Raw genomic sequence first — 25,170 nt, 5'->3', positions numbered from 1 at the left:
GTAATGCGCTAAGATAAGCAAGTCACGTGGACGTCTTTACAGCATCGACTACCCAGTAAAGTCAACAAGACCTATCTGACCAGTCTCGAGCTGACCAGGTTGTTCTGTATCATTCTCCCTTCGTCCTGTCACTGCTCAATCTATTTTATCACCTCACATACGTTCAAGTCTGCGTGTCTTTCAGGACCATAGGTAAGTAGTACTCTATTAAGCTCTGGATTATTTAAAAGTAGTGAAGATTATACTGTCAGTGAATATAAGATGAAGTCAATATTTATTAGAATAGATCTAGCTCATCTTATCTTAATTAATCTTAATTGGTGGGAAGCGTGGTCGAGAAGCCCAAGCTTGAACTTGGCTTGGCTACCTAGAGGTTCGACACCCGACTTGGGCAGAGTTGTGTTTACTGAGCGCCTAAAGGCAGCACGGAAAACCAACTCCTAGATACCCCCTCCCCCCCCCCCAACCGGTCCACAAATGAGAATGGACCAAAAGCGCTCTGAGCATGCTATAAGCATGAAAGTAGCGTTATATAAAAGCTATAATAATAATTACAGACGTTGAGTAAACAATGGAAGATAATTACGTCCATCGCGTTTCATGTGTCAATCGTCATGCATGTTACATAATCAATCAGTGACTTAAACCTTGCCAAGTCGTTGGGTTTCCCGCTGATTCAGGCAACCCAAATCCATGCTCTAATGCATACTAACAGCAGTAGAGAAGAACGAGCACTTGTAAAAATTTGTCCTTGATATGAAATACGAATTATTCTTTTTTTTATTACCCTCCTGAGTATTTTATTAGGTATCGTTTTTGTAAATTTATCTGTAAATTATGATTTAGTATGTATGTATTATTGCCAGTTTATAAGTTTATCTTGCTGGTGTTCTGTTGTGATGGCTGAACAGTTTCTAAATCTAGTGAGTTTACTAATGGTGATACTCTATAATCAAATTTGAATATTAATTTGTTTTAAAAATATAGGATAACTAGAACTTGTAATTGATGTTTACTGTTATACAGATAGATATATTGTTGCACATTTCAAGTTTAATGTATTGTAACGAAAATTATATAGTTAATACTCTTTTTATTTTAAAACCATAGATAATAGTAAAAAGGATTTTTTTTCTTCTGTTCTTCGCCAGTTTATAAAATATAGCTACTGAAAAAAAGTAGTACTTTTTCATGATTAAAAGGATGTAACTTCTTAATTTTTAGAGACGCATGAATAAAATTTTAAACAGAATTGCAGGAATTACTATATGGTTCTTTTTTTTTTTTATTTTGAAACTTGAGTTAGAAAATAAAAACTTTTTGATTTCTTATTAAAGTAATGTCACCTGTCAAATAACGACACACTACATTTTAAACGCTTTAAATGCTGTAACCTTTTAAACTTAACAACATTTTACAACAGAAACTCAAAATTTTGTGTTGATACTTATTAAACTTGAGATGCACAGTGCTACTTTGTGACCAGATTATCTATAACTAGCCGATCGGTGGTGATAAGCGTCACCAGATTCACGGAAAAATAATTTTCCAATATAAATGTTTTTGCTTGTGCTCCATGTCCATGATGATTTCATGTTTGTAAAATTACTTGTCACACACGTGCCAAAATTACGTCACAGCTACTTAGCCACATCATCGCATGTCAACCCCATCGCCAATAATGTTCTCTGCATGAAAAAAAGAAAAGTTATATTTTTTTGTTTATGATAAATTTAGATTGAAAGCATGATTTAACAATATCAGCACATGGTTAGTAGCGCTCCTAAAAATCTCATAAAAATAAGTCTCCTAAAATTCTCCTAATAAATTGCATTAATTCTCCTAAAATTGTGTCCACTCTCCTAAAATTTTACCCTATATTTATTTTTAAATATAATTTTTTTTTAAATGTGGGAAAAAAAATATCAAAAACATCGTAACTAGGCATTCGTGATCGTTACGGGCTAGCTGTGTTAATGAGCTGACCAGTGACGCGTCTACACCGCCTTTCACCCACTTGTGAATCGCGTTCTCGTGATTGAAGATGGCCTTGGCTCACGCAAGCATTTCACCCGGGCATTATCTTTCTGAAGGCAGCCTAGAAATGGTTGTTTCCTTTCATTGTTAGACTGAAGTCACGCTAGATCTAGTCTGTAGTTACAATTGTCTATATTTAGAGCCTAACCAGCCAAATTTATTGGCTACACCGCTCCGGGCCCTCCCTCGCCTAAAATCTTTATATAACAGTAACAGTGACTTTGCGTGGAAAGTCCGTAAATCATCGTTAGATTCAGAATCTAGTAAAGATAATTCGCACCTAGCCTGAAAATGTTAGTAAAATTTAATAATCTCAATACATGTAATGTCTAGATTACTCTAGAAATAAGTTAGATTCTAAATTTACGCTAAATCAATAGAATGCAGTGAAGATAATTCGCACACAGCCGTGAAAAGTACGCGAATTTAGTGACTTAGATAGAGCGTCTAGATTTAGGGTAGATTCAAAGATAATTCGCACACAGCCGTGAAATGTCCCCGAATTTAGTGACTTAGAGCTAGACTAGATTTACGCTAAATCACTAGAATCTATTGACGATAATTCTTTCACTGCCGGGAGTACTGTGAAATGTCCGCGAAGTTTAGTGGTGGTTGTATTTACATCTCGTGCCACTAATATTTCACAGTTTTTGATCAATATTTAATTGAGTGCTTGTAATTAATTTAGCGGTCAACTCTAATTTTAACTTGGTCTCTGTTCCCTCCCCCCCCCCTTACCTACACGTGTATGTCTATCTGGCCAGGTTGTTAAAATCAGTCGGACACACCGTCTATTTACTTTCTGGGCAGGGAGAGTGTGTAACTATTTTAGTGTAAAGATATATCTACGAACATGCTTGACTAGCCACGCCAGTGTGTTATTTTCTTGTCTGACCTCTCCACATTAAGCAAACACTATAGTATAACGCGTAATGCAGGGTAGTCTTACAGTATTATCGACTACACACGTACAGTACACTAGGCCTACATGTGGTCATGTATGTCTAAGATTTTAAAATCAGTTGGACACAGTCTATTTACCTTATGGTCAGAGAGGGTGTGGATTAAGATTTTTTTTTCTAGAGTTGGTTACCCTAATGCTTTTAGATCTATATAGGCCTAGCTGTTGATTTAGACTTAATAGATCTCAATAATAAGTCTTAAGACTAAAAAAGGGTGTACTTGATGTTCCTGCAGTTAAAAAAAATATTGTTTGCAGCAAATGAATTGATTAAAACCACTAAATATTGACCTAACTCACTAATCAGATTCCCACCAGAAATTTTAACACATCCACGTGGCTCACAAAAAATTCGGAACAACCTCATTCATAATACTGCATAGAAGCTTTTGACAAAAAATGTTTAACATTTTATAATACTGCTACTTTCAAGTGCAAATATTTACTCCCATAACTTCTACCAGGATCTTACTTTATCCTCTTCAAATGCCGACTGTCTAAATAGTTGTTAACTGCATCATTTTTTTTATAATCAAAGTTATTGATATCACATGACCAGAAAACAGGGAGTGCGTTTCAACCCTGACCTCATGTTGAAAAGTTGAACAAATTTTAAATAAACTTTTTAGTTAGTAACTAAAAAAAATTAATTAAACTAAGGTTTTAACTAAACTTTTTTTTCTAATTAAACAATGGCCTTAACTATTTTTTTTTAGTTAAACTAAAAGTTTCTAACTTTTTAGTTCACTTTTGCCCATCTTTATACACATATGAAGGCCAAGCCTAGTCTACTTTAGCGTGTAAGCGTGGATGGCTGCCTGGTCGTGCGGTTTGCGCGCTGGATTGTCGTTCAGATTTATCGATGGTCCAGGGTTCAAACCCTGCCCGCTCCCATCCCCCGTCGTTCCGCGGGAGGTTTGGACTAGGAAGTAATTATCTTCAACTCTGAAGGAACATCAGAAACATGTAAAACATTTTACAACAAACAAACATTTTAATCAACACTAATGATGTCACATATGAAGGCCAAACCTAGTCTACTTTAACGTGTTATCAACACTTCTGACGTCACATATGTAGGCCGAGCCTAGTCTACTTAAACGTGTTATCAACACTTCTGACGTCACATATGTAGGCCAAGCCTAGTCTACTTTAACGTGTTATCAACACTTCTGACGTCACATATGTAGGCCAAGCCTAGTCTACTTTAACGTGATATCAACACTTCTGACGTCACATATGAAGGCCAAGCCTAGTCTACTTTAACGTGTTATCAACAGTTCTGACGTCACATATGTAGGCCAAGCCTAGTCTACTTTAACGTATTATTAACACTTCTGATGTCACATATGAAGGCCAAGCCTAGTCTACTTTAACGTGTTATCCACACTTCTGATGTCACATATGAAGGCCAAACCTAGTCTACTTTAACGTGTTATCCACACTTCTGATGTCACATATGAAGGCCAAACCTAGTCTACTTTAGTGTGTTATCAACACTTCTGACGTCACATATGAAGGCCAAACCTAGTCTACTTTAACGTGTTATCAACACTTCTGACGTCACATATGTAGGCCAAGCCTAGTCTACTTTAGTGTGTTATTTACACTTCTGACATCACACAGAAAACCGATGAAAATCTGATTATATTGAATGCGTAGCAAGAACATCTTTGGAAATTAAAATACCATAAAAAGAACTTCATTTTCTGTATATTGAATGTTGACTACATAGGGCCGTCGAAGTTTGCCTATAATAATATGAACTAATGTTTTAAAACATTTAGAATGGTAAAACCTATTTGCATACATTGCGTAATTTCTCAACATGACCTACTCTCCCCGTTCGGAAAGGGGAAGGGAGCGGTGTTACTATCACCACTGTTGACAGCGACGCTTCAACCGCCACTATGCACCTTCTATTCATAGCTTTACTCTGTCTGATTTTAAATTAAATGAATTACCTCCCTTACTGCATGGTGATTAAAGACTTTCCCACCCCCCTCAAGTGACTTAGTCTGGTCTTTTAAGTCTCTTTATTCTTTTGATACAATAGTTTTCACACCTTGTCGAGCAGCGGTTCTCAACCTTTTATGCTTGTCGACCCCTTTTTACAAAACCCCACTCTTCCGCGACCCCCCCCCCCCCCCCACACACACACATACAGCAACAGAAGAATAGACAATAACAATTTTTAACAATTAATAATTTTCGATGGTCTTAGGCAACCCCTGGCAAATCGTCAATCGACCTCCAAGGTGGTCGCGACCCACAGGTTGAGAACCCCTGTTGTAGAGGAACTTAGCTTCAGCGGTTCTCATCCAGTCGATCATATTTCCATGGAGGTTGTCACGGATGAATGTGTGTATGTATGTATAATCTATTTTTACAATCTGCGCGAATGACCGGAAGTGTGATGGTTGTTAGACCGAGACCAGCTTGTGTGTGATATGCAGTAAAGATGATTAAAGTTTATGTGTTCGATCTAGTGGTTTCATTGTTTTATTTCGTTAACTAGAACTGAACCACGGACACCTAGACGTATCGAGACCTGAGGTGGATTCTATCGAGTTATTATTATAAATATAATAGGAAAGCTGTGGCAGAGGTCGAACGTAGATATTCTAGTCACCATTAGAAGATCACCAGAAATATTTTATTTTTTGTTGGCTATACTTGATAGTGTAATAAAAAAGTCTTCCATTGTTTTTTTTTTGATTTTTTTAAATAACATTTTTGTTATTCGATGATAAACACTGCAGATAACTGACAACATTCCCAGAAGAATAAAACGGCACTAGCTACGATATCAAATAATCAGAATGCTTAGGTGAGCTGGCTGAGTGGTAAAGCGCTTGGTTTCCGAACCGGGGGCCCCGGCTCGAATCCTGGTGAAGACTGGGATTTTAACAAACAAAGAAATGTTTGTCACTGAAAGTAGAGACACAATTTTCATTTCGGGGTGTCATTCAATATGAAAAACGCCAATCCTACTCGCGATTTAAAAAATAAAACGGCATTGTCAGCTTTCATTTAATAAAAATATAATAATAGGCCGAATTTTAACCAAAACAAGAAGTTCAAATTTTTAATTTACTTTAATAGTCACTGGCATACAAATATATATCTAAATCTATCTCGACCTCTTAGAAAAAAAAAACAAAAACAAAAGTGATAGTTTGCTAGTTGATTTTAAATCTAAAAGGCAAATCTGAATGTTTATCGGCTTACTATCTACTGTAGATGGCTCGTAAAGTTAATTTGACACTGATTTTGTACTTCAATAAAATGCAAAGACGAATTTATTTACTAATACAAAAATGTTAATTTTCTCTTATTGTCCTTATCACAACCCAAATTAGGCCCCGCGCAATCCATTTCGCAACCTGTAGGAACGGCCCTGGCTACGCCCCTGTTTAGCAGACATCATCTCATTGTTGTTTTTTTTGTTTGTTTCAGACCATTGTTCTATGTTGATGTTTCCATGGCGCAAACTGAAGACCAAGTTCAGCTCAATCACCTTGTCATATTCAGAGAAATAACTTCCTGTGGTTCGTCAGAGATTCTCAAACTTTTGAGACTGTGTGATCACAAAATTATACATCATTGTAACCACACCATTTCAGTCCTGTTCCGCCTCCACGATGTCACCCGATTGAAAGTCAGTTCTCTTATGTCTCGCTCCAGTAAAGTCTCACAGGTTTTCAGGACGCTTTTGAGTGCTAAAGCTTGCAACATCGATACGAAACTCTTGCTAGCTGGGACAAGGGAAGTAATTCAGTTTTTAATAGAATGCAGACGTTTACATCTAGATGAACGAAACCTTGGTGGGAACACTGCTTTAGTGTCAGCCAACAAAACATCACATCTCCAGAACTTCAGGTTGCTGATCATCGCCGGAGTACAGACGAGTTTGATTTCGCGCCATTATTCCCTTCTCAATGACTCGTATGAAAATGCTTTCGATGTGGCTCAAAGAATGGGCCTGCGTGAGGCGCTGGAACTGCTGTTTCGTGCCAGGTCGGTCAACGCACATCCTTTGCTGTTTGCCTTTGTGGAAAATGACTTAGAGTCTTTCGCCTTGTTGCTGAAGTATAACATATGTGATAAAAATGAAGCTCATAATATTCGGCCTGACATCCTTTGCTATGTACTTAGACAGACACTGAAAAAGAAAGTTCCAATCTCATCTGCTTTGGAGTTTGTCCGAGAGCTCTGCAGATTGGGATTTAATGTAAACAGATGCCAGTATTGCAAAGGAACTCGCATTGAGCTTGCGCTGAGCATTGGAAGCTACGAACTGGCTGAGGTTCTTTGCACTCATGGCGCTCGGGTCACCCACAACAATCTGTTGTCCGCTGTTAAGAGTCAGCAATTTCAGATGGTTCCACTTCTTGTGAACCATGGAGCACCAGTAGACACATACGACCACCGGGGTCACGTGACCTTTAAGAACTCAGCCCTTGATATAGCGTTGGAGAGATCGTCAACGAGTACTGCCAGAGTGCTTCTACAGCACGGTGCACATCTTGACGCCGAGCGCGCTTTCACTCAAGCTTTGAAGGAAAGAAACACCAAGACGCTAATGTATCTCTTGACAGAGTGTGCTGAACAGACCAAAGCTGTTAGACAAAAACCAGAAGTTTTAATAGAGGCTGTGAAGATAGGAGACATTCACCTGATCCAGCTTCTGTTGGACGCAGGAGCAGACATTGACGGGGTCCACAACGATGAGACTCCTTTAATGAGCGCTGTCCACATCGAAGTCATCAACTTGTTATTAAACAAAGGGGCCAGTGTCAACTTAAAAACAAACACTACACCTTTGATCAACTTATTCTCGTGGAAATTTCGCAGCCATTTCAGCTCAACCTTAAACCCTAAACTCACCCACGAAGAGATGAACAAACAATTATTAGTTTTAATTGGTATGTTTCTCGAGAATGGCGCGAATGTGGACGCCACTGATGAACACGAAAATACGGCTTTGACTCAATCTGTTAGAAATAAATGTGGCTTAAAGGTTCTCAAGTATTTACTTGATAGGGGAGCCGACGTAAATCAAAAAGATAGCTATGGTTCAACAGCCCTGCACTTCGCAGCGTTTTATGAAAAACGAGATTTCGTGGCGTTTCTGTTAAAACACGGAGCTCTTGTCAACGTAAAGAGGTGTGATGGATGCACCCCGCTACACGAGGCTGTGGAAGATGTAGATAAAGTTAAAATTCTTCTAGAGAATCAAGCCGATGTGAATGCTAAGGATGAAGATGGGGACACACCACTGACTCTCGCAGTCAAGAATTACGGAGATTCTGATGATGTTGTCAAACTTTTGATTGCCTCTGGCTCTGATGTCAACCACAGAAACAAATTTGGCATGTCTCCACTATGGCTGGCCGCTGAACGTCTCTTCCCAGAGTGCCTAGTAGTGTTAATCCGTGCGAAAGCCGATTTAGGTCACGACGACAATCAACAGAAGTCGGCGCTGTCAATAGTGCTCGATCATTTCTTCCCCCTCGAAGAGGTCCAGCAAACAGCTACACTACTGATAGAACATGGGGCCAGTGCAGAATTTGTTAAACCTGACATCATTCATCGCCTTATCGCTGCTGGAAATAATGGCCTTCTGATTCAGAAACTCATGACGTCCGGCGTTTGTCCATCAGACATTGTTTTAAATAAGACAATTTTTAACTGGCCTGAGACTTCTTTATCACCACTCGCCGTTTCCTTGATATTAGATAATGCTGACTTTGTTTGTTATTTTTTCAAGAATTGGTTTCTAACGAAATCAGACATTAAAATTTTATCAAGAAACAAAAAGATTATGAGCTACTTGCAACAACGTGAATCTAAATCTCTTTCATATCTGAAGGAAGTCTCCCGCCAGCCAATGAGGTTGGAGCTTTTGTGCTTCATTACCGTCTCGTCTGCTTTAGGCTCAGACCGTGGCAGACGTCAAAGGGTAAATAACTCTGAACTTCCAGTCCCCATTCAAGACAAGTTATTGTTCTTGAAAGTAGAAAAAAAGGTTCTTGAAGAAGTGGCTGAAGAGGGCTTCAATTTTCTTCATGAATTGTCTCACCAGGAACGTAAAAGGCGCAATCGCATTTAAGTAATCTCAGTAGCCTCGGGATTCGCTTCACTACTGATTCTAGAATTTTGATTCGTCAATGAATACTGCAGTGCTAGTAGCTTTTATATCACGCATTTGTTGCCTGTAATCTTATGTAACCTTTTTTCTCAATACAAACGAAAGATTTTAGTAAAAAACAGTGATGCCCAAAATATGAATTGCAGGCCAGATACGGCCCACGATATGGTGTTATTTTGGCCTGTCCAAACATCGGACAAAAATGTAAAAAATCACCACCCCCCTCCCCCCCCAAAAAAAGAAGTTGGAAATGTGCCTCTATGATAGAAACTCTTTCTGCCATAGATTTTATTCTTTGCTATTCTAACATTCATATTTTTTTCCCCTAAAAAATGTTTTAATTTTTAGGTGACATGAATCTTCTGATATTTTTAATTCTTTAAAATGTCCGCTGCTGTCTTGAGCTAGCTTAGTACCTGACGGCTTGTGTGTGCAGCCTGGGGGCATCATTTCTTCATTATTTTTTGATCGTCTCTTGGTATCAACGCAAATGGTGCTGTACCATTCCATATGTGTGCGTTAAAGAAATGGGAGATCCCAGGAAAACAAAGAAGTTAATATAAAACTTTGTGAGAAAGTGGAAAAGTATGAATGGATGTAACAGCCGGCTCGCAACAAGAAAAGTTGTTAATTAATTATTTTTTTTTCGTTTATATGGCCCGCGACAGATAATTAATATCTCGTGGGCCGATCTAGGATGGGCATCACTGGTATAAAACAAATACTGCATTAGATCATTTGAAAAATTGTGTTTTAATTGATGAATGTAATACAACAGTCGTGCTCCTTTGTTGGTGATAGTAGTGTCCCTTGTCTTGCTTCTGCTAGTCAACTAAAATTGATTCATATTAGGCTATGCATCAGGGCTGACACCCCAAACTAGACTATGTTATTGACCAAGTTAGCCTTGACATTGATGATTATAATTTACATATGGGTCCTTACGATTAATTCCTATATGTTAATTAAAATATATGTAGTATGGTACGATGGCAACAGTTTATCGTTAATGTCCTGCATGTGTAACTAAAGAATGACTGTTGCTATAAGATCACTGATCTCATAATACTAGCCCTGGGGACATTTTCCTAGTAGTCAAACTGAATTTTCATTTGATTGGACCAATACAAATCTTATCTCTTATCTTATCTTAGAGACCTAGAATTATGAGTCTGCCGCCTGCTTCCTCAAAAAATTTGCAATAAATCAAGTTATATTTTTTTTTAATGTATTTGTAACTAGTAAATGATGTATTAAATATTTTTTATTTATAAGTGTATATGCAGCTTATGTAGTGTTAGTATTAATTAAATAACATTTCAAAATGATTTAATTAAACTATATGACAGTAAAATGTTTTTTTTTTATATATTTATAGAATACTTTTTGTAATAACCAGTGTACATATCGTACTTTCGGTGGGGGGGGGGGGCACGATTCTCGAAAACTGCTCTAAAGATTTACCTAGTAATTTGAAAGTTGATGTATATCTGTGGAAAAAGAATTACTAGCTTGTTGGCCACACTATGAATATTTTAGTTTGACCATTATAATTTTTTTTTAATTATACAAAGAACGTAAATTAAAGTTGGCTTCAGAACTAGAAATTCTTTATTTCAAACAGACTATACTTCATCGGGTATTTCCGTTTCTAGGCCCCCCATTCATTCAAGAGGTCAATAAATGAATATTCAGGACATTTAAGTCTAGATCTAAAGGCCTATCATTAGAAAACCATGAAGTTAAGTAGGTTTATACATTTCGTTTAACCAGGATCCTTTCTGGGGTGTGTCAGGGATGGTTTGGGGTAAAAAATGTTTCATTGTTATGTAATATTCATTAGGGATTAAGCGAAAAATAATCGCTCATTTAAGACATATAAAGTATTAAATTGTCTTTAAAAGTAGAGGATACACATATTCAATAAAACATGAGGACCGAAACTAATTCGCTGAACGAGTGAACGAGACAATAGTACAAAGTGGCTTTAGCACATCCCACCATTCCGATCGTTTATCCGTCATCCACCTCTAGTGTCTTTGTTGAAATAAATAACTGCTGCTTGTCACATAGTGTGTGTGTGTGTGTGTGTGTTTGTGTTTCTATGGTTACGGGGGGGGGGAAGAGGTTAGCGATTGGTTGTGAGTAACGCAAAATTATGGTACCGGTCATTGACTTGTAGCACCCAACTGCTGGTAGACAACTAAGCCGCTGTAGGGTAAAAACTTCAAATAACTTAAATAACTTCCTTGTGGAAAAAGACAACTGAATAGAACTATTTATAATATAGACAAACTCAAGGTAATGTAATTGTAAGATAATATTTTTTTTTAACAAAATCTAACTCACTACAACAGCACAACCTTTCAGTCTCACGTTCTGAAGTCGTCTGCCCAAACTAAGATCAAATGACGACAATGCCACCTATGTTGCATCATTCACAACAAGTGGCTAACACACTCTCCATAACAATGCTGTAACATAAATATTTTTTTTTTCCCTTTCAATATTGATATTAGAAACTTTGAGTTGATAGATTAAAAAAAAAAATAAAGCATATTATTGTGTTGCTCTGATTCCGCTTTAGAAGAATTGGAGAAACATTTATGTGAATTAAGTTTACATCAAAATTGGTCTGAATGATTTGAATAGGGAAGACGCCGAGTATGTTCATTCTTACACCAAGAATAGTATTCCTGACTTTTATGATTACCCGAGGCGCGGTGACTGAGCGGTATGCAGCTCACGTAGAGTTAGTATGACTTAAAAAAGATTTCAAACTGATTTAATTTAACTATTTGACAGTAAAATGTTGTATTTAAATGTTGTAAGTCTAGATCTAAGGACCTATCAATCTATAACATTCTTGTCTTGGCCTAACCACGCCTGACATAACCAAGTCAAGGAATGGTAACTGTTTTATTTCTGCAAGTCGGAATAGAGTTGCGGCGAAAAAAAAAAGAGGGAGGATGAGAACAAGCAATCTTCTTCACTAAATAGCAGGGCCGGACTTAACCATTGCCGGGCCCTATGCGAAACGAAGTTCATTGAGTGCTTTAATGGGGAAACCAAATGTACTGTCAAATTTAATGGAACCCAATCAGCACCTTTTGAGGTTAGCAGCGGTGCCAAGCAGGGATGTGTGCTCGCCCCTACTCTGTTTGGCATATTCTTCTCCTGTCTACTGCATTATGCGTACAACGACATAAACGAAGGTGTGATTCTCCATACAAGATCCTCTGGAAAACTATTTAATGTATCAAGGCTGCGGGCAAAAACCAAGGTTAGGAAGTTACTCATCAGGGAACTCCTGTATGCTGATGATGCAGCTATTGTGGCTGATTCTGATATTCAGCTTCAGTTCCTGGTTGACAAACTATCTGCTGCTTGCCAGAAGTTGGGCTTAAACATTTGTCAAAGCAAGACTAAGATACTAGTCCAAAACACAAACACTGCACCTCAAGTAAGCATTAATGGCCAACCACTAAAAATTGTGGTTCACTTTTGCTATCTCGGCTCCATCATATCCAACAACACTCTACTGGATAAAGACATTAACAACATGATAGCCAAAGCAATGGCCACCATTTCACGGTTGCAGAAAAGAGTGTGGGACAACATATTGCTGACTAACAATACTAAAGCCCTAGTCTACCGGACCTGTGTGTTGAGCACCTTGCTATACGGAAGTGAAACTTGGTCAACTTACTCATGGCAGGAAAAAAAGCTGAATGTCTTCCACCTCCGATGCCTAAGGCGGATCTTTAAAATAAGGTGGCAAGATAGGATAACCAATGAGGAAAGGCTAAGAAGAGTAGGATGCCAGGACATCCGCTCTGTTATCAGCAGCAGACGCCTTGCCTGGCTTGGCCACGTTCGTAGAATGCCAGTAGGTCGACTTCCACAGGACATTCTGTATGGCGATCCAATAGCAGGCGGGAGAGCCCCTAGTCGCCCTTTTTACGTTATACGGATGTCTGCAAACGAAACATGAAGCTCTTTAAAATCGACACTGGCAGCTGGGAAAATGTGGCACTGGATAGATCCACATGGAGAGAGAGCATAAAGGAAGGGTCTCGGATTGCAAATGTCATACACTCTAGAAGCAAAAAGAAGGGCGATAATGCAACGGCGCCTGGTGATTACATATGCCCAACCTGTAATCGCAGCTGTGTATCAAGGATTGGCCTGTTTAGTCACACAAGAAGTTGCAAAGGGAAAAGATCGTCTCTCGAGACGTAAAATGCCACAGAAATCTTATCTAAATTAGATCCAAATTATTCCACATTTGGATTTTAGATCTAGATCTCGGAGATATACGTCTTAAGATTGTTAAATCAGAAGTTTAATTTAGTTAGATCTACATCCTAATTCTAGTTCCATTAAAATGAAAATGCCAATAACTCTGTCAACTTAATAAACGCTATAATTAGAAGTACAAAATTGAATTATGCAACACTTTCTTTTGAACACCGGACATAGACAGACAGACAGACAGACACACACACAAAGCTTGCTATTTATTGTTTCTTTTCCAGCAAAAAAGTAGGTGCCGGTACTCAGTGATGGATTGCCTAACTTTTAACTACTAATAAATTAATAATAAACGTAAAAATACAAGATTCGTAATATTTTTCCCCACATTGAAAAGGGTGCCGGTACGCCGTACCGGTACGTACCGTCATAAAAAAAACACTGGATTTTCCCCCAGGCATTAAAATTTAAACGGAACATTTTTTTTTTGTTTCTATATATTTTTATATTTTTATTTTCAATTGATCGATGACTACTTGTTAATTTGATTCTAATTTGTTAGTTATTTTATTTTTGTTCATAATAGCTTGATTCTGTAATGTCTTTATATATGTGAATAAAACCACAAAACGTTTTACGATCGATGACCTAGTAAGTAATGTTCTATTTATGTATGTAATTTAAGTAATAAAACAAATTTCGTCACAATAACGAATTACTCTAGTTAATCAGCACAGATACTTTCCCTGCTCTACAGTGGCGTAACTAAGGGGGGGGGGGGAGAGGGGGGGGGGAAAAGGAGGAATTTTAAAATCCGAAATTTATTTGTAAATAAATAAATTAATATATTTGATTGACAAATAGTGTCAACGGGTGTCTTTTTTTTTTTTCAACATTTATGAATTAAATTTATCACAAAGACTAAACCTAGATCTAGGTCTATCAGTACGTTGACTTTGTTGACATTTTAAAAATATTTTTTCCCACAGAGATCAAAGTTTTTTTTAAAGTTAGTTTTACATTTTAAACTTTGTTGCCACGAATAAAACTGCATGATATACAGCGAATTACAGGTATCTTGTTACCTTTACTAATAATAGATCTAAATGGCGAGTATTTTATGGCTACACTAATTAACCTTGAAGCAAAATTTACAGAATCGAGTATAACAGATCCAAAAGTTATTCTTAATAATGCTAGAATAGTCCATTATTCGGGTTTGGCGTATATAATTTCAGAATTAAACTTAACACTCGAGTTATTGCCCCTCTATTCATCGTTCCTCAATCCAATTGAAACTCTTTTTATTTCCATCTAATCCTTTTGCTTTCGCACAAAACATAAACAACAAACAATGACGTAATATCATATAATATTAACACATCCTTCCTTTTGAAGTTATTATCACACAATTCCTTTTAAAGTTCTTAAGAGTGATATCTACTAGCAGGGCCCTAGCATTTGCGGGGCCCTATGCGAAACGGATCGCGCGGGGCCTAGTCTGGGTAGGGATGAGCATAATGTCAAAATTTTTTTTTTTAATTAGAAAATAGACCTACTTTGTCTTTGCAATAAATTTTTATCAAATGAAAGCTCGCAATGCCACTTTTTATTTATAGGCACCCCAAAATGTCGATTTCGTCTATTCTTCAGGAGATTTGAATAAATTCAAAAAAAGTTCAGGACTTTATCGTATATTTTGCCTTTCATAAGATTTCCTGGAGGCCTTGGAAAATCAGGAGGTCACGAAAAACCTGTTATTTTATATAAGTTATAATGGTTTAATTTAATAATGTACACTTAGAATTAGCGCGGGTGCTATGAAAGCGCGGGGCCCACTGCGACCGCATAGGCTGCGGTGGCCTAAGGCCGGCCCTGGAGATCCAGATATTGTGAAATTGTTACTGGAGAATCAAGCGAATGTAAGCGCTACGGATGACTCTGGGAGCATTCTTTTACACATTTATCCATCCAGGTTTTCTGTGGACGACCCTTTCTTCGTGCTCTTTTTACTGTATCCTTGAATCAAGTCTTATGATATGATCAAAACAGCTCAGTTTTCGTCTAATTATAGCTATATGTTCATCCTTAGCAAGCTGGTGTTAACTTGTTAAAGTACAAACTGATTTGTTTTCTTTTTCTGGTATACGACATCCTGCATATTTTTTTGTGTGTCGCATTTAGTCACAAAGGCTGGACACTGACAAAGGGACTATAATGAATTGTGTTTCTCGTTAACGAAGCTCGAACTTGGCAGTGTCAAAGAATGAGTACTCGTTCGTTTCTAACGTAATAATAATGATAATAATAAAATTGTAATAATATAAATCTTTATTGTCCATAATGAAATTTGTCTTACAATGTGTGCATTACACCAAACAAAAAAACATGATAACTATAGAAAAAAAAATACTTTCTCTTATTTTCTTTTTTCTCTCATTTGGTCTCACTCCCTTTTACTTTCTCCGTTTTCTCTCGCACTATTTTCCTTTTTTGTCTTTTTCTTTTTATTCTCTTCTTTATTGTCTCTTTTAGCTCCATTCTTTTTTCTCTTTTGCTCACTCTCATTCTTACCACACTCTTTCATTTTCTCTCTTTTTTTAAGTAAAAAAAAGTTTCCCTTTCAGATCTTGCGATCTATAGGGCAGATAAGCGTCTTCTATTTCTATGGTCAACGAATAACGAGGGTATCATGTGGCCAGCACAACGACCAACTGCCATTACTTTTTCCCAACGAATGTAAGGTACTTATTAGAGCTGGGTGGGCTCAAGAGGTACCTAAAGATCCCGAAATTTATAATCCCAGTCTTTACCAGGTTTTGAATACGGGACCCCCTGTTCGGTAGCCAAACGCTTTACCACTAAGCCACCACGATTCCTTTGTTTAAAACTCTTTCTTTCGTTTCCCTTCTCTTTCTCAGTACCTCTGGCTCTCTCACCCCCCTCTCTTGGTGCTTATAGTATCAGTGATAAGTCTAATAATAGAGCTTGTATCTTATAGCTAGTAATTCAGTGAACATGTCAAGTATATTTCCATTAAAACATTAATCCTTTTGCTTCTTTGTTTTTCTCTTCAAATCTTTACGGAAATCTGTTGTTAAGCTGCTGACAAAACGACCTTGTCCTTGGGCTCCCACTACTGATCATTCGACTGCACTCCTCTGTAAGCAGCATCAGAAGCATCCTTGACCTTGTGTAGTCATTACTATCTGTATTTACAAAAAAAAAACAAAAAAAAACAAACTTAGTTATAAAAGTATTTTAAAATGTTATTAAAGTTCCCCATTTCAGACCTTGTGATCTATAGGGCAGATGATGTAAAGGTCATCTTTCTTTTTTGACCAACGGTTAATTAATGAGCCGGACGACCAACCGTCTTTACTTTCCCCAAAGTTGGGTACCCATTAGAGTTGGGTGGACTCGGCGACGCCCTAAAAATTCCGAAATTCTAAATCCCTGTCTTCACCAAGATTCGAACCTCAGGTTCGGAAGCCATGCGCTTAACAACTCGGGCCAGCGCGCCCCGAGAATATATAAGTACTATTAACATAAAGTACAATTTACAATGCTTAAAGACTAATTTAGTTTCAGATATTAGATTGTGACATTCCTACATAAATGTTAATTAATGCATAATTGCCTTCAATCGAGTTCACAAAATGCTTGAGAACCTGATTGTCGCCCGTGTTAGAATAGTCAGCACGAACACTGCATGGTTTTCTACAAAGCGGTATAGAGAAATAGGTGGGAAATAGAATGCTACACTGGAGTCTTGCTGAGTGTCTAGTACATAAGATTTAAATAACAACTTCACTTTCACCTATCTCTTAGTCCAGTGATTCCCAAACGTTTTCTTTAAAGGAACAGTTCGAACATTCTGAATATTTAGAGGAACGCTTTGATTATTTTTTTTCAGAGATATTAATTAATTAACGTGGGGGACTACTAGTTAATTATTCTAGTAGTTTCGCGGTACACATATTCAGGCCTAGGCTTCAGCGGCACACAGTTTGGGAAACACTGCATTAGTCTGTTGGACAGTTTTTGAATGCGATCTCTAGAGCGTGACCCGACAAAATAGCGCGGACAAAATACCGCCGACAAAATAGCGCGAAATCTTTCGACAAAATAGTGCCGACAAAATAGCGCCGATAAAATAGCGCCGAGAAAATAGCGCAAGACAAAATAGCGCGGACTTCTCTATGATGTGTATAAAAGTAGCGGATTTATGTAAGTGACCGTCCTGTGCAGCATTTTTGTTGAGATCTCTATCTTCTTGAAGTTTAATAGATCTAGAAGTAGGCAATATTTGAAGAGAAAAGAAAGTACATTCAATTTGATCTCATTCTCCTAAAAATATAATAATGATTTTGAAATGTGGTGACCGTGTTCAATGGATAGGTATGACGATGTGTTTATCGTAGTATAATTAGAAATCTTTATTTTCTGTGGCAACTATTTTACAGATGTATGGAAACAAGTCAGTTATGGAATTTCTACGTGACATTTCTTACAATTTAACTTTGTGAAAGTTTGTGTGTGTGTATGTATATATAAATCTGACAAGTAGGCTATCTTTGGCTGTTTTCAAATTACACTTTTAAAATGTAAATACATTATATAGTTAACAATTATTTGTTTTAGCTTATGATAATTTTTGCTTACTGTTTGCACATTTATGTTTTAAGATCTCTAAAGTGTTTCCTGCAAAAATACTGAAAAATGACGATAACATTAAAACAAAAAAAATATTGTCTCTATTCATATTTTACGGTATCTAAAGTATTTTTTTCAAAATGAATAAAATATATTTTTTTCTGCGCTATTTTGTCGGCGCTTTTTTGTTCGCGCTATTTTGTCGGGGTACCCTCTTGAGCTTATCATGTCATCTGGTTCTATGACAACAACGCCCCGGTGTGATAGTATTTTCGTACTCTGGAAGATCATAAGTGCGAATAGCCGCAAAAATTCATATCCGGTTACCATGGTGAGACTCTTTCACGATGGCATCTCGTGTTCATTATGTGGTGTACCATCAGAATACTTTGCAGTATCAAGGGGGGTAAAGCAGGGCTGTTTCCTAACACCAATGTTCTTCACTATCATAGTCTCCCCTGTTCTGGGAGATACTATTCTTATACAATACTTGCTCTTAATATTTCCTATTAAAGTAAAGACATGCATACAACGTATATTCTCATGTTTATTTAAAACAATAATAAGAGTTTCCTCTGAAATGTTTTTTTTTTTACCTGTAGCTAATACTTAAATAAATAATACATATTAGTTTTTATAACGTTATATTGGCAAATTACAATACTCCGTGTATAACAGTTATAGATATAAATTTTCCGTTCGTTATATAACACACATCCCTTTTACATTCTTTGTGTATTGCTTTATAAATGGTGTATTTCGCTTGCATGACTACTATTGCCTATATAAAACAGTTTCCTTTAAAAAAAAAAACAAGTAGCCGTAACATACCGGTATAAACTTTCAAAGCAAAAAAAAAATAAATAAAAAATACTGAAATTTTCATGTATTTTGAGACGAAAACGTGACAGACGGACAGACTGACAGCAGTTTTTCCTTTAACGGAAGCTGCTAAAAACTTACTGTTGGCGTCTTTGGGGCCAAGATGTGGTTCGATTCTCTTCCATATGGACTCCATTTCTTCAATACTTAGGTTTGGGGTTGTTTCAGTGGGCGGCGGTGGAGTACTGTGACCCGGCCTTGACTTTTGGTAAATGCCCTGCAGTATCAGAGACATGGAGTATGACTTTGATTGGGGAGGTCTTTGTGTCTGTGCGTACAAGGAAGGGGCTAAAGCCCCGAGGCTCCGACTTGCCCCAGTATCTCGGTAGTCCAAGGGTGAGGCCAGATTGTAACGATTGGAAGGTCTGTGTCTGAAAGATAGGAGTTATAGAGTTAACTTAGCTGACCAGAGGTAGTAGATAGTAGATACCACTATTTGTAAGCCTCTAAGGCTTCATGCTAAGATTACACTCTCATAAAGCTGTCCGGGTGTCTGGCAGTGTTCTGTAGGGTTGGCCTGTCTAAGTAATAGGCAAGACTCTCGATATACCATTTTGATTGGGTTACAAGACAAGTCGTATCTTCAAAATCGTTTATGCGTTTTCTCTCTCTGTCTCTCTCTTTCTATCTCTCTTTTTTCTCTCTTATTCTATCTTTCTCTCTCGCTCTCTTTGTCTCTCTTTTTTTTCTCTCTCCCTATCTCTTTTTCCTTCTCTCGGTCCCTTTTTTTTCTCTGTCTTTATTTTTCTCTCTATTTCTCTTTTTATTTGTCTCTTTTTTCTCTCTCTCATCTCTCTCTCTTTCTCTTAGTCGGCACTGTATACACATATCTTTTATCTTTTTCTCTCTCTTTCTCTCTCAGTTGGCACTGTGTGTGCCTATATTTCTCTTTTGGTCTCTCTTTCTCCCTCCCCTCTCTTTCTCTCTCTCTTTTTATTGTGCATATCTTTATTTCACTATTTCTCTTTTGATCTCTTTTTTTCTTTTTACCCCACCCCACCCCTGTTCTCCCATATCTTGACTTTTAAAAATATTTTTCTTTCATTATACATTTTTCTCTCTCTCTCTCTGTCTCACTTTCTCTCTCGCTTTCTTTCTCTTGTACTCTCTAACTCTTACCCTAAAAAATGTCTCTCTTTTTGTATCTCTCTTTACCAAGCTTATATCAAGGTAAAGAAAACAAATGAGTTTGTACTTTTACAAGTCAACACTCTGGCAGGCAGTAAGCAACTTTTTTTTTTTTTAATTTCTTTTGAAAAGGCAGCACAGAAACCTTCTCCCAGAGTCCACATTTTGTTCCACAAAAGTGATTTGAACCATGGCGCACTAAGCCTTCGATAGTCATGACAGTTGCGCTACGAGGTAAAAACTATTTCCAATCGCACAAATGTATTTTTGTTGGACTTGAACTCTAGATCTACTCAAAATGAATTACGTGATTGGAAAGAAAATATTGAGGCTATTTTACTAAAAATAATTTTTATATTGAGTCCTAATACTATCTCTCTTTCTCTCTTTTTTTTCTCTCTCCATCCCTCTCTTTCTCTTTGTATCTCTTTTTTTTTTCTCATTCTCTCTTTTTCTTTTGTATCTTTCTTTACTTTCTTTGTATCTTTCTATTTGTCTCTCTTTTTTTCTTTCTCTCTCTCTTTGTCCCACTTTTCTCTCTCTCACTGTTTGTATGTCTTTCTCTCTTTCTTTCTCTCTGTGTCTCTTTTTTCTCTTCCTCTTTCTCTCTTTCTATTTGTGTTATTTTTCTCTCTCTTTTTCTCTTTGTCTGTCTTTTTTAGTTATCTCTCTCTGTCTTACTCTATTTCATTATCTTTATTATTTCTTTCTTTCTCTCTTTCTCTCTCTTTTTACTTCTATCTTTATATCCCTTTCTTTTTTTTTCCTTTTTCTCTCTCTCTCTCGCTCTGTCCCTCTCTTTCTCTTTGTCTCTTTTCTCTCACTCTTCTCTCTTTTGTCACGCTCCCTCTATCTTTATTTCTCTCTTTCTCTTCCTCTCTCTATATCGTACTATCTTTAATAAAATATGTAATGAACATTACTCTAAGTGCATCGCACTGAAAAATATATTCACTTTGTTACTGATTTAACTCTGGAGTTTATAACGTTGATTTGAAGCCGCCAAGATTATGTAACATTGACTTCATGCTTTTAAAATCAGTTCTATAGTTTCCTTTTATATTAATTAGTTGTTTGTGTGTGTGTGTGTGTGTAATTTTACATGCGCCCCCTAACCGAGACCGTCATTCGATGCCACACTAAAGGGGCGTTAAGTCTATTTAATAGCTGCTTTTTAATGCATAAAAAACGAAGCCACTTTGAAGTGCCGCCTACTTTAGCCCGACGATAGAGTATCATAAAGCACAAGGGACAAACTAATCATACAAACACAAAACATAAACACAACAAGCAAACTATAAAAAAATCTTTTAAAAAAAAAAGATTATCTAAGGGGAAGATCTCCACACTTAAAATTATATATATCTGCAATATATATCTCAATACAGTAGAAGCTTTTTCCTTTATTTGATATCAAACAGAATAATTAATTAGCAATAATCAATTGAGTAATTGGTACATTTTCTTTAATTTTTTCAAGTTTTGTTTGGTACAATAAATAATTGTTTAAAGTTTTAACTTGATCCGAGAATGGGTGTAGGAGAAATAACGCGTTCTATTATCTAAGGTGACTAAACCCTACATAGTTAGCCGTATCTGTGAATACTGAAGCGTTTATTTCCCTTGTTGGTATCAAACAAAATAATTAATTACCAATAATTGATTTACTAATTAGTTCATTGTTTTTCATTGACTCGTGTCTGGTCTATGCGAGTTAATAATTGTGCAAAGTTTCAACTTGGTTCCATGCTGGGTGTTTGAAAAATAACATGTAAATCCTTTTTACAAGAAAGTCATACAGACAGACAGACAGAAAGACAGACAGGTAGACAGAGTGACTTGATATGAGCTTGGTGATAAACACGAAATTGAAAACACTAGTATCTTTGCATTGTAAACTAATGTGGTGTTGTAGGTGTTGTTATATTTTGTTGTTGTGCGGTGGTTATGTGGTGATGTGATAATTGTACATTGGTTCTAGCTCTAGTAATGTAAATATAAGCCTTAACGTAATCACTGACCTATTGTACATTTGACCGCTGACAAGTACAGTCCAGCACACCATCACGGCTGCTATCCAGCTGTGCGACTTCATTTGAACCGGCTTCACAACGTTCCATAATCCAAACAGCTACACATGACGAGTTACGTCTCCTTGCCACTTCACTTCGAAATTAATGACAGAAAACAAAAAGTTATTTTTAGACGACACCAGAAGTAAACATGTCAACAATAACATTATAGAAGACAACATTCTAAAACAACAAAATATTTGTTTATCTTGCCTTATAGATGCATATATGTATCTGCCCACAAGTTACATGTAATTAAATGTGATTAATTAGAGGTTAACACGTTAATTTTAAATGCATTGTGCATTCTACAGGGACTACAATGAAGGGGGAAGTCTTTTTTTTAAACATTGATATTTTTTGTGTGTAAACTTCCTGAATTTAAATGTATTTTAAGACGTTGTTTTGTGCTATGAGCAGATGTATTAGGCTGCCACAATGCTATATGAGCATTCGAGCGAACTAGTTAGGAAGATCAGAGAATCAACACTTAATTAACCTGACAATTAGCACATGAGGTCAGATTAGCAAAACAGATTGTAAGGAATTCAATCCCCTTTTTAAAAAATACAATTACATATCTCTATGACAGTGTTTCTTAAACATTTTCCTAAACGGAACACTTCGCACATTCTGAGTATTTAACGGAACACTTTGCTTATTATGTAGAGACATTAATTCACGTGGTGGCCCTAATTGTTAATTATTCTAATAGTTCGTGGAACACCTATTTAAGCCTTGATGAACAGTAGGGTTCCGCGGAACACAGTTTGGGAAGCACTGGTCTAAGGCATTAGTTAAAAAAAAGGATGGCAATAGACAGGGGAAGAGATTGATGTAATATGGTATATTGGTTAAAAGTATTTTTAAAAATATCCGTGTCAGACCTTACGATTAATAGGGCAGATGATGCTAAGGTTATCTGTTTCTTTGGGCAACGGTTAACGAGCAGGGTCTTATGTGGTCAGCGCAACGATCAACCAGCTTTTGTTTTCCCAACTAAGCCAGGCACCCATTCGAGTTGGTTGGACTCTGGGGCGCCCTAAAAATCCCGAAATTCAAAATCCGATTCTTCGCCGAGATGTGAACCCAGGACCAAAGGCTCGGAAGCCAAGCACCTAACCACTCAGCTACCTCACACGGGTATTAGGTATTTACGTATTCAAAGAGAGAAAAAAGAAAGAGAGAAACTTTTTGAAAAGAAAGAGATAAAGAAGAGAAAGAGAGAGAAAAGAGAGAACGATATAAAAAAAAGATACACAAGAGCAAAGAGGTAGGAGAAGAAAGAGAAAGAAGAAAATTTCGAAATAGAGAAAAGAGATATATGGCAAATAAGATAGAGAGAGAGAGAGAAGCGAGGGACGAAAACAAAGAGACAGAGAGAAGGAAAATATGAAACAAATATAAGAGAGATACGATAGAAAGACAAGAGAACCATAGAGAAGAGAAAGAGAGACAGAAGAGAAATAGGAAAGAGAGATGTTAAAGAAGAAAGATAAAGGAAACAGAGAGTTGGACAAAAAGGAAAAAAGAGAGGAAGAAGAAAGACTGAGACGGAAACATTGTGAGACATAACATAAATATCAAAGATAATCCGACTTATCATTAATATATTTCCTGATACGTGTTTCTTAACCCTTTCTCCCCGTAAATTGTTTCCTCGTCCCGATAGAATTATTCATTTCGCTCATTTGTATTTCACTATCCTGATATTAAATTTCAATAACTTTTGTTGTTTGTTATCAGAGAAATGTTATATTGTGTATCAAATTACAGGGGAATGCAGGCTCTTTTCTTTTTAAACAACACAAATTAATGGCTATAAATCGGAAAAATCAATTTAGGTCAATGGGGTCAAATCAATGTTGGCATCATCAATTAGGAGAGAAAGAGGAAAGAGTTAACTCTGGTGTTTTTTGTATTATGGAGGGGAGAGGGGACAGGGGGGGGGGAGCAGAGAGGCGGCCTCAGTGGGTGGCAAGTAAGGAAACTGAATCAGGTGTCGCGCTTTAGTGCCACCCTCCCCGGGATAAACATAATTTTTTGTCATCGTCAGATCATCCTACAAATAATTGTGGCCCTGATATGACACTCACCCACGCAATCAGATCATCCTACAAATAATTGTGGCCCTGATATGACACTCACCCACGCAATCAGATCATCCTACAAGTATTTGTGGCCCTGATATGACACTCACCCACGCAATCAGATCATCCTACAAGTATTTGTGGCCCTGATATGACACTCGCCCACGCAATCAGATCATCCTACAAATATTTGTGGCCCTGATATGACACTCGCCCACGCAATCAGATCATCCTACAAATATTTGTGGCCCTGATATGACACTCGCCCACGCATTGCTAAGGCCCCCTGTTCGAAGAAGGAAGTTAATCTAATAATAATAAATTAGTCTTGCTCTAGTCAAGTGGGAGTGTTCCTTTGTAATCCTACTAATGATATTAGTACTCTAGTCAACTACAGTTTCCCTTTCCCTATCTGACCTTTTGATCTATAGGGCAGATGATGTAAAGGTCATCTGTTTCTTTGGCCCACAGTTAACGAGGGTGTCATGTGGCCAGCACAATGACCAACTGCCTTTACTCTCCTCACAACTAACGTCTGGTACCCATTAGCGCTGGGTGCACTCAGAGGCGCCCTTAAGATCCCGTAATTTAAAATCCCAGTCTTAAGCAAGTGTGAGTGTTCTTTTTTAATAAACACCACCCCTTTTTGTGTAAGGTATAATTTACAATTTTTAACTAACTAATTAACTATGATTACCTGCTGTTTGGAAAATGTCTTTTGTTTCCCTGTTAAATCCAGTCCATAATTTCCGAACTCCCTCACGTGACTACAGCAGACGTACTGTGTGTGTTATATCAACTTCAAATGATGTCACAGAATTTTTTCCTTGTGTAGTATATTTATAGATCAGAAAAGTCACGTGATTTCCCCCCCCCCCCCTTTCCAATGGCCTGACTTGTAAGACCAGAAGTATGGGCTAAAATGTAGGTCGCACC

General features: G+C 37.2%; 2 protein-coding genes across 3 annotated transcripts in view; one reads left to right on the top strand and one right to left on the bottom strand.

The window, feature by feature from the left end:
- The first annotated feature begins 25 nt into the window (after window positions 1-25).
- On the top strand, window positions 26-10,433 carry LOC129927493 (ankyrin repeat and KH domain-containing protein mask-1-like). The gene is made up of 2 exons (XM_056037037.1): window positions 26-192; window positions 6,458-10,433. The coding sequence occupies exon 2, from the start codon at window positions 6,483-6,485 to the stop codon at window positions 9,111-9,113; it is 2,631 nt and encodes an 876-aa protein (XP_055893012.1). The 5' UTR covers window positions 26-192; window positions 6,458-6,482; the 3' UTR covers window positions 9,114-10,433.
- Window positions 10,434-15,719: 5,286 nt separating this feature from the next.
- Window positions 15,720-25,170, bottom strand: part of LOC106079713 (uncharacterized) — a 30,265-nt gene continuing 20,814 nt past the window's right edge. Inside the window, exons 1-4 of one of the 2 annotated variants that reach the window (XM_056037058.1) lie at window positions 24,932-25,060; window positions 22,094-22,238; window positions 19,026-19,315; window positions 15,720-16,615 (exon numbers count right to left, since the gene is read on the bottom strand). In XM_056037058.1, the coding sequence (XP_055893033.1) occupies window positions 16,488-16,615; window positions 19,026-19,315; window positions 22,094-22,167 (492 nt within the window). In that variant the 5' untranslated portion in view covers window positions 22,168-22,238; window positions 24,932-25,060 and the 3' untranslated portion in view covers window positions 15,720-16,487. Of the gene's footprint in view, window positions 16,616-19,025; window positions 19,316-22,093; window positions 22,239-24,931; window positions 25,061-25,170 lie in introns of those variants that run through there. The other variant, XM_056037059.1, reaches the window with a different exon arrangement.

This window comes from Biomphalaria glabrata, chromosome 7, assembly GCF_947242115.1.
Source record: "Biomphalaria glabrata chromosome 7, xgBioGlab47.1, whole genome shotgun sequence".
Lineage (NCBI taxonomy): Eukaryota > Metazoa > Mollusca > Gastropoda > Planorbidae > Biomphalaria > Biomphalaria glabrata.
Note: the sequence above shows the minus strand (reverse complement) of the source record. Positions and strands in the feature narration are given on the sequence as shown.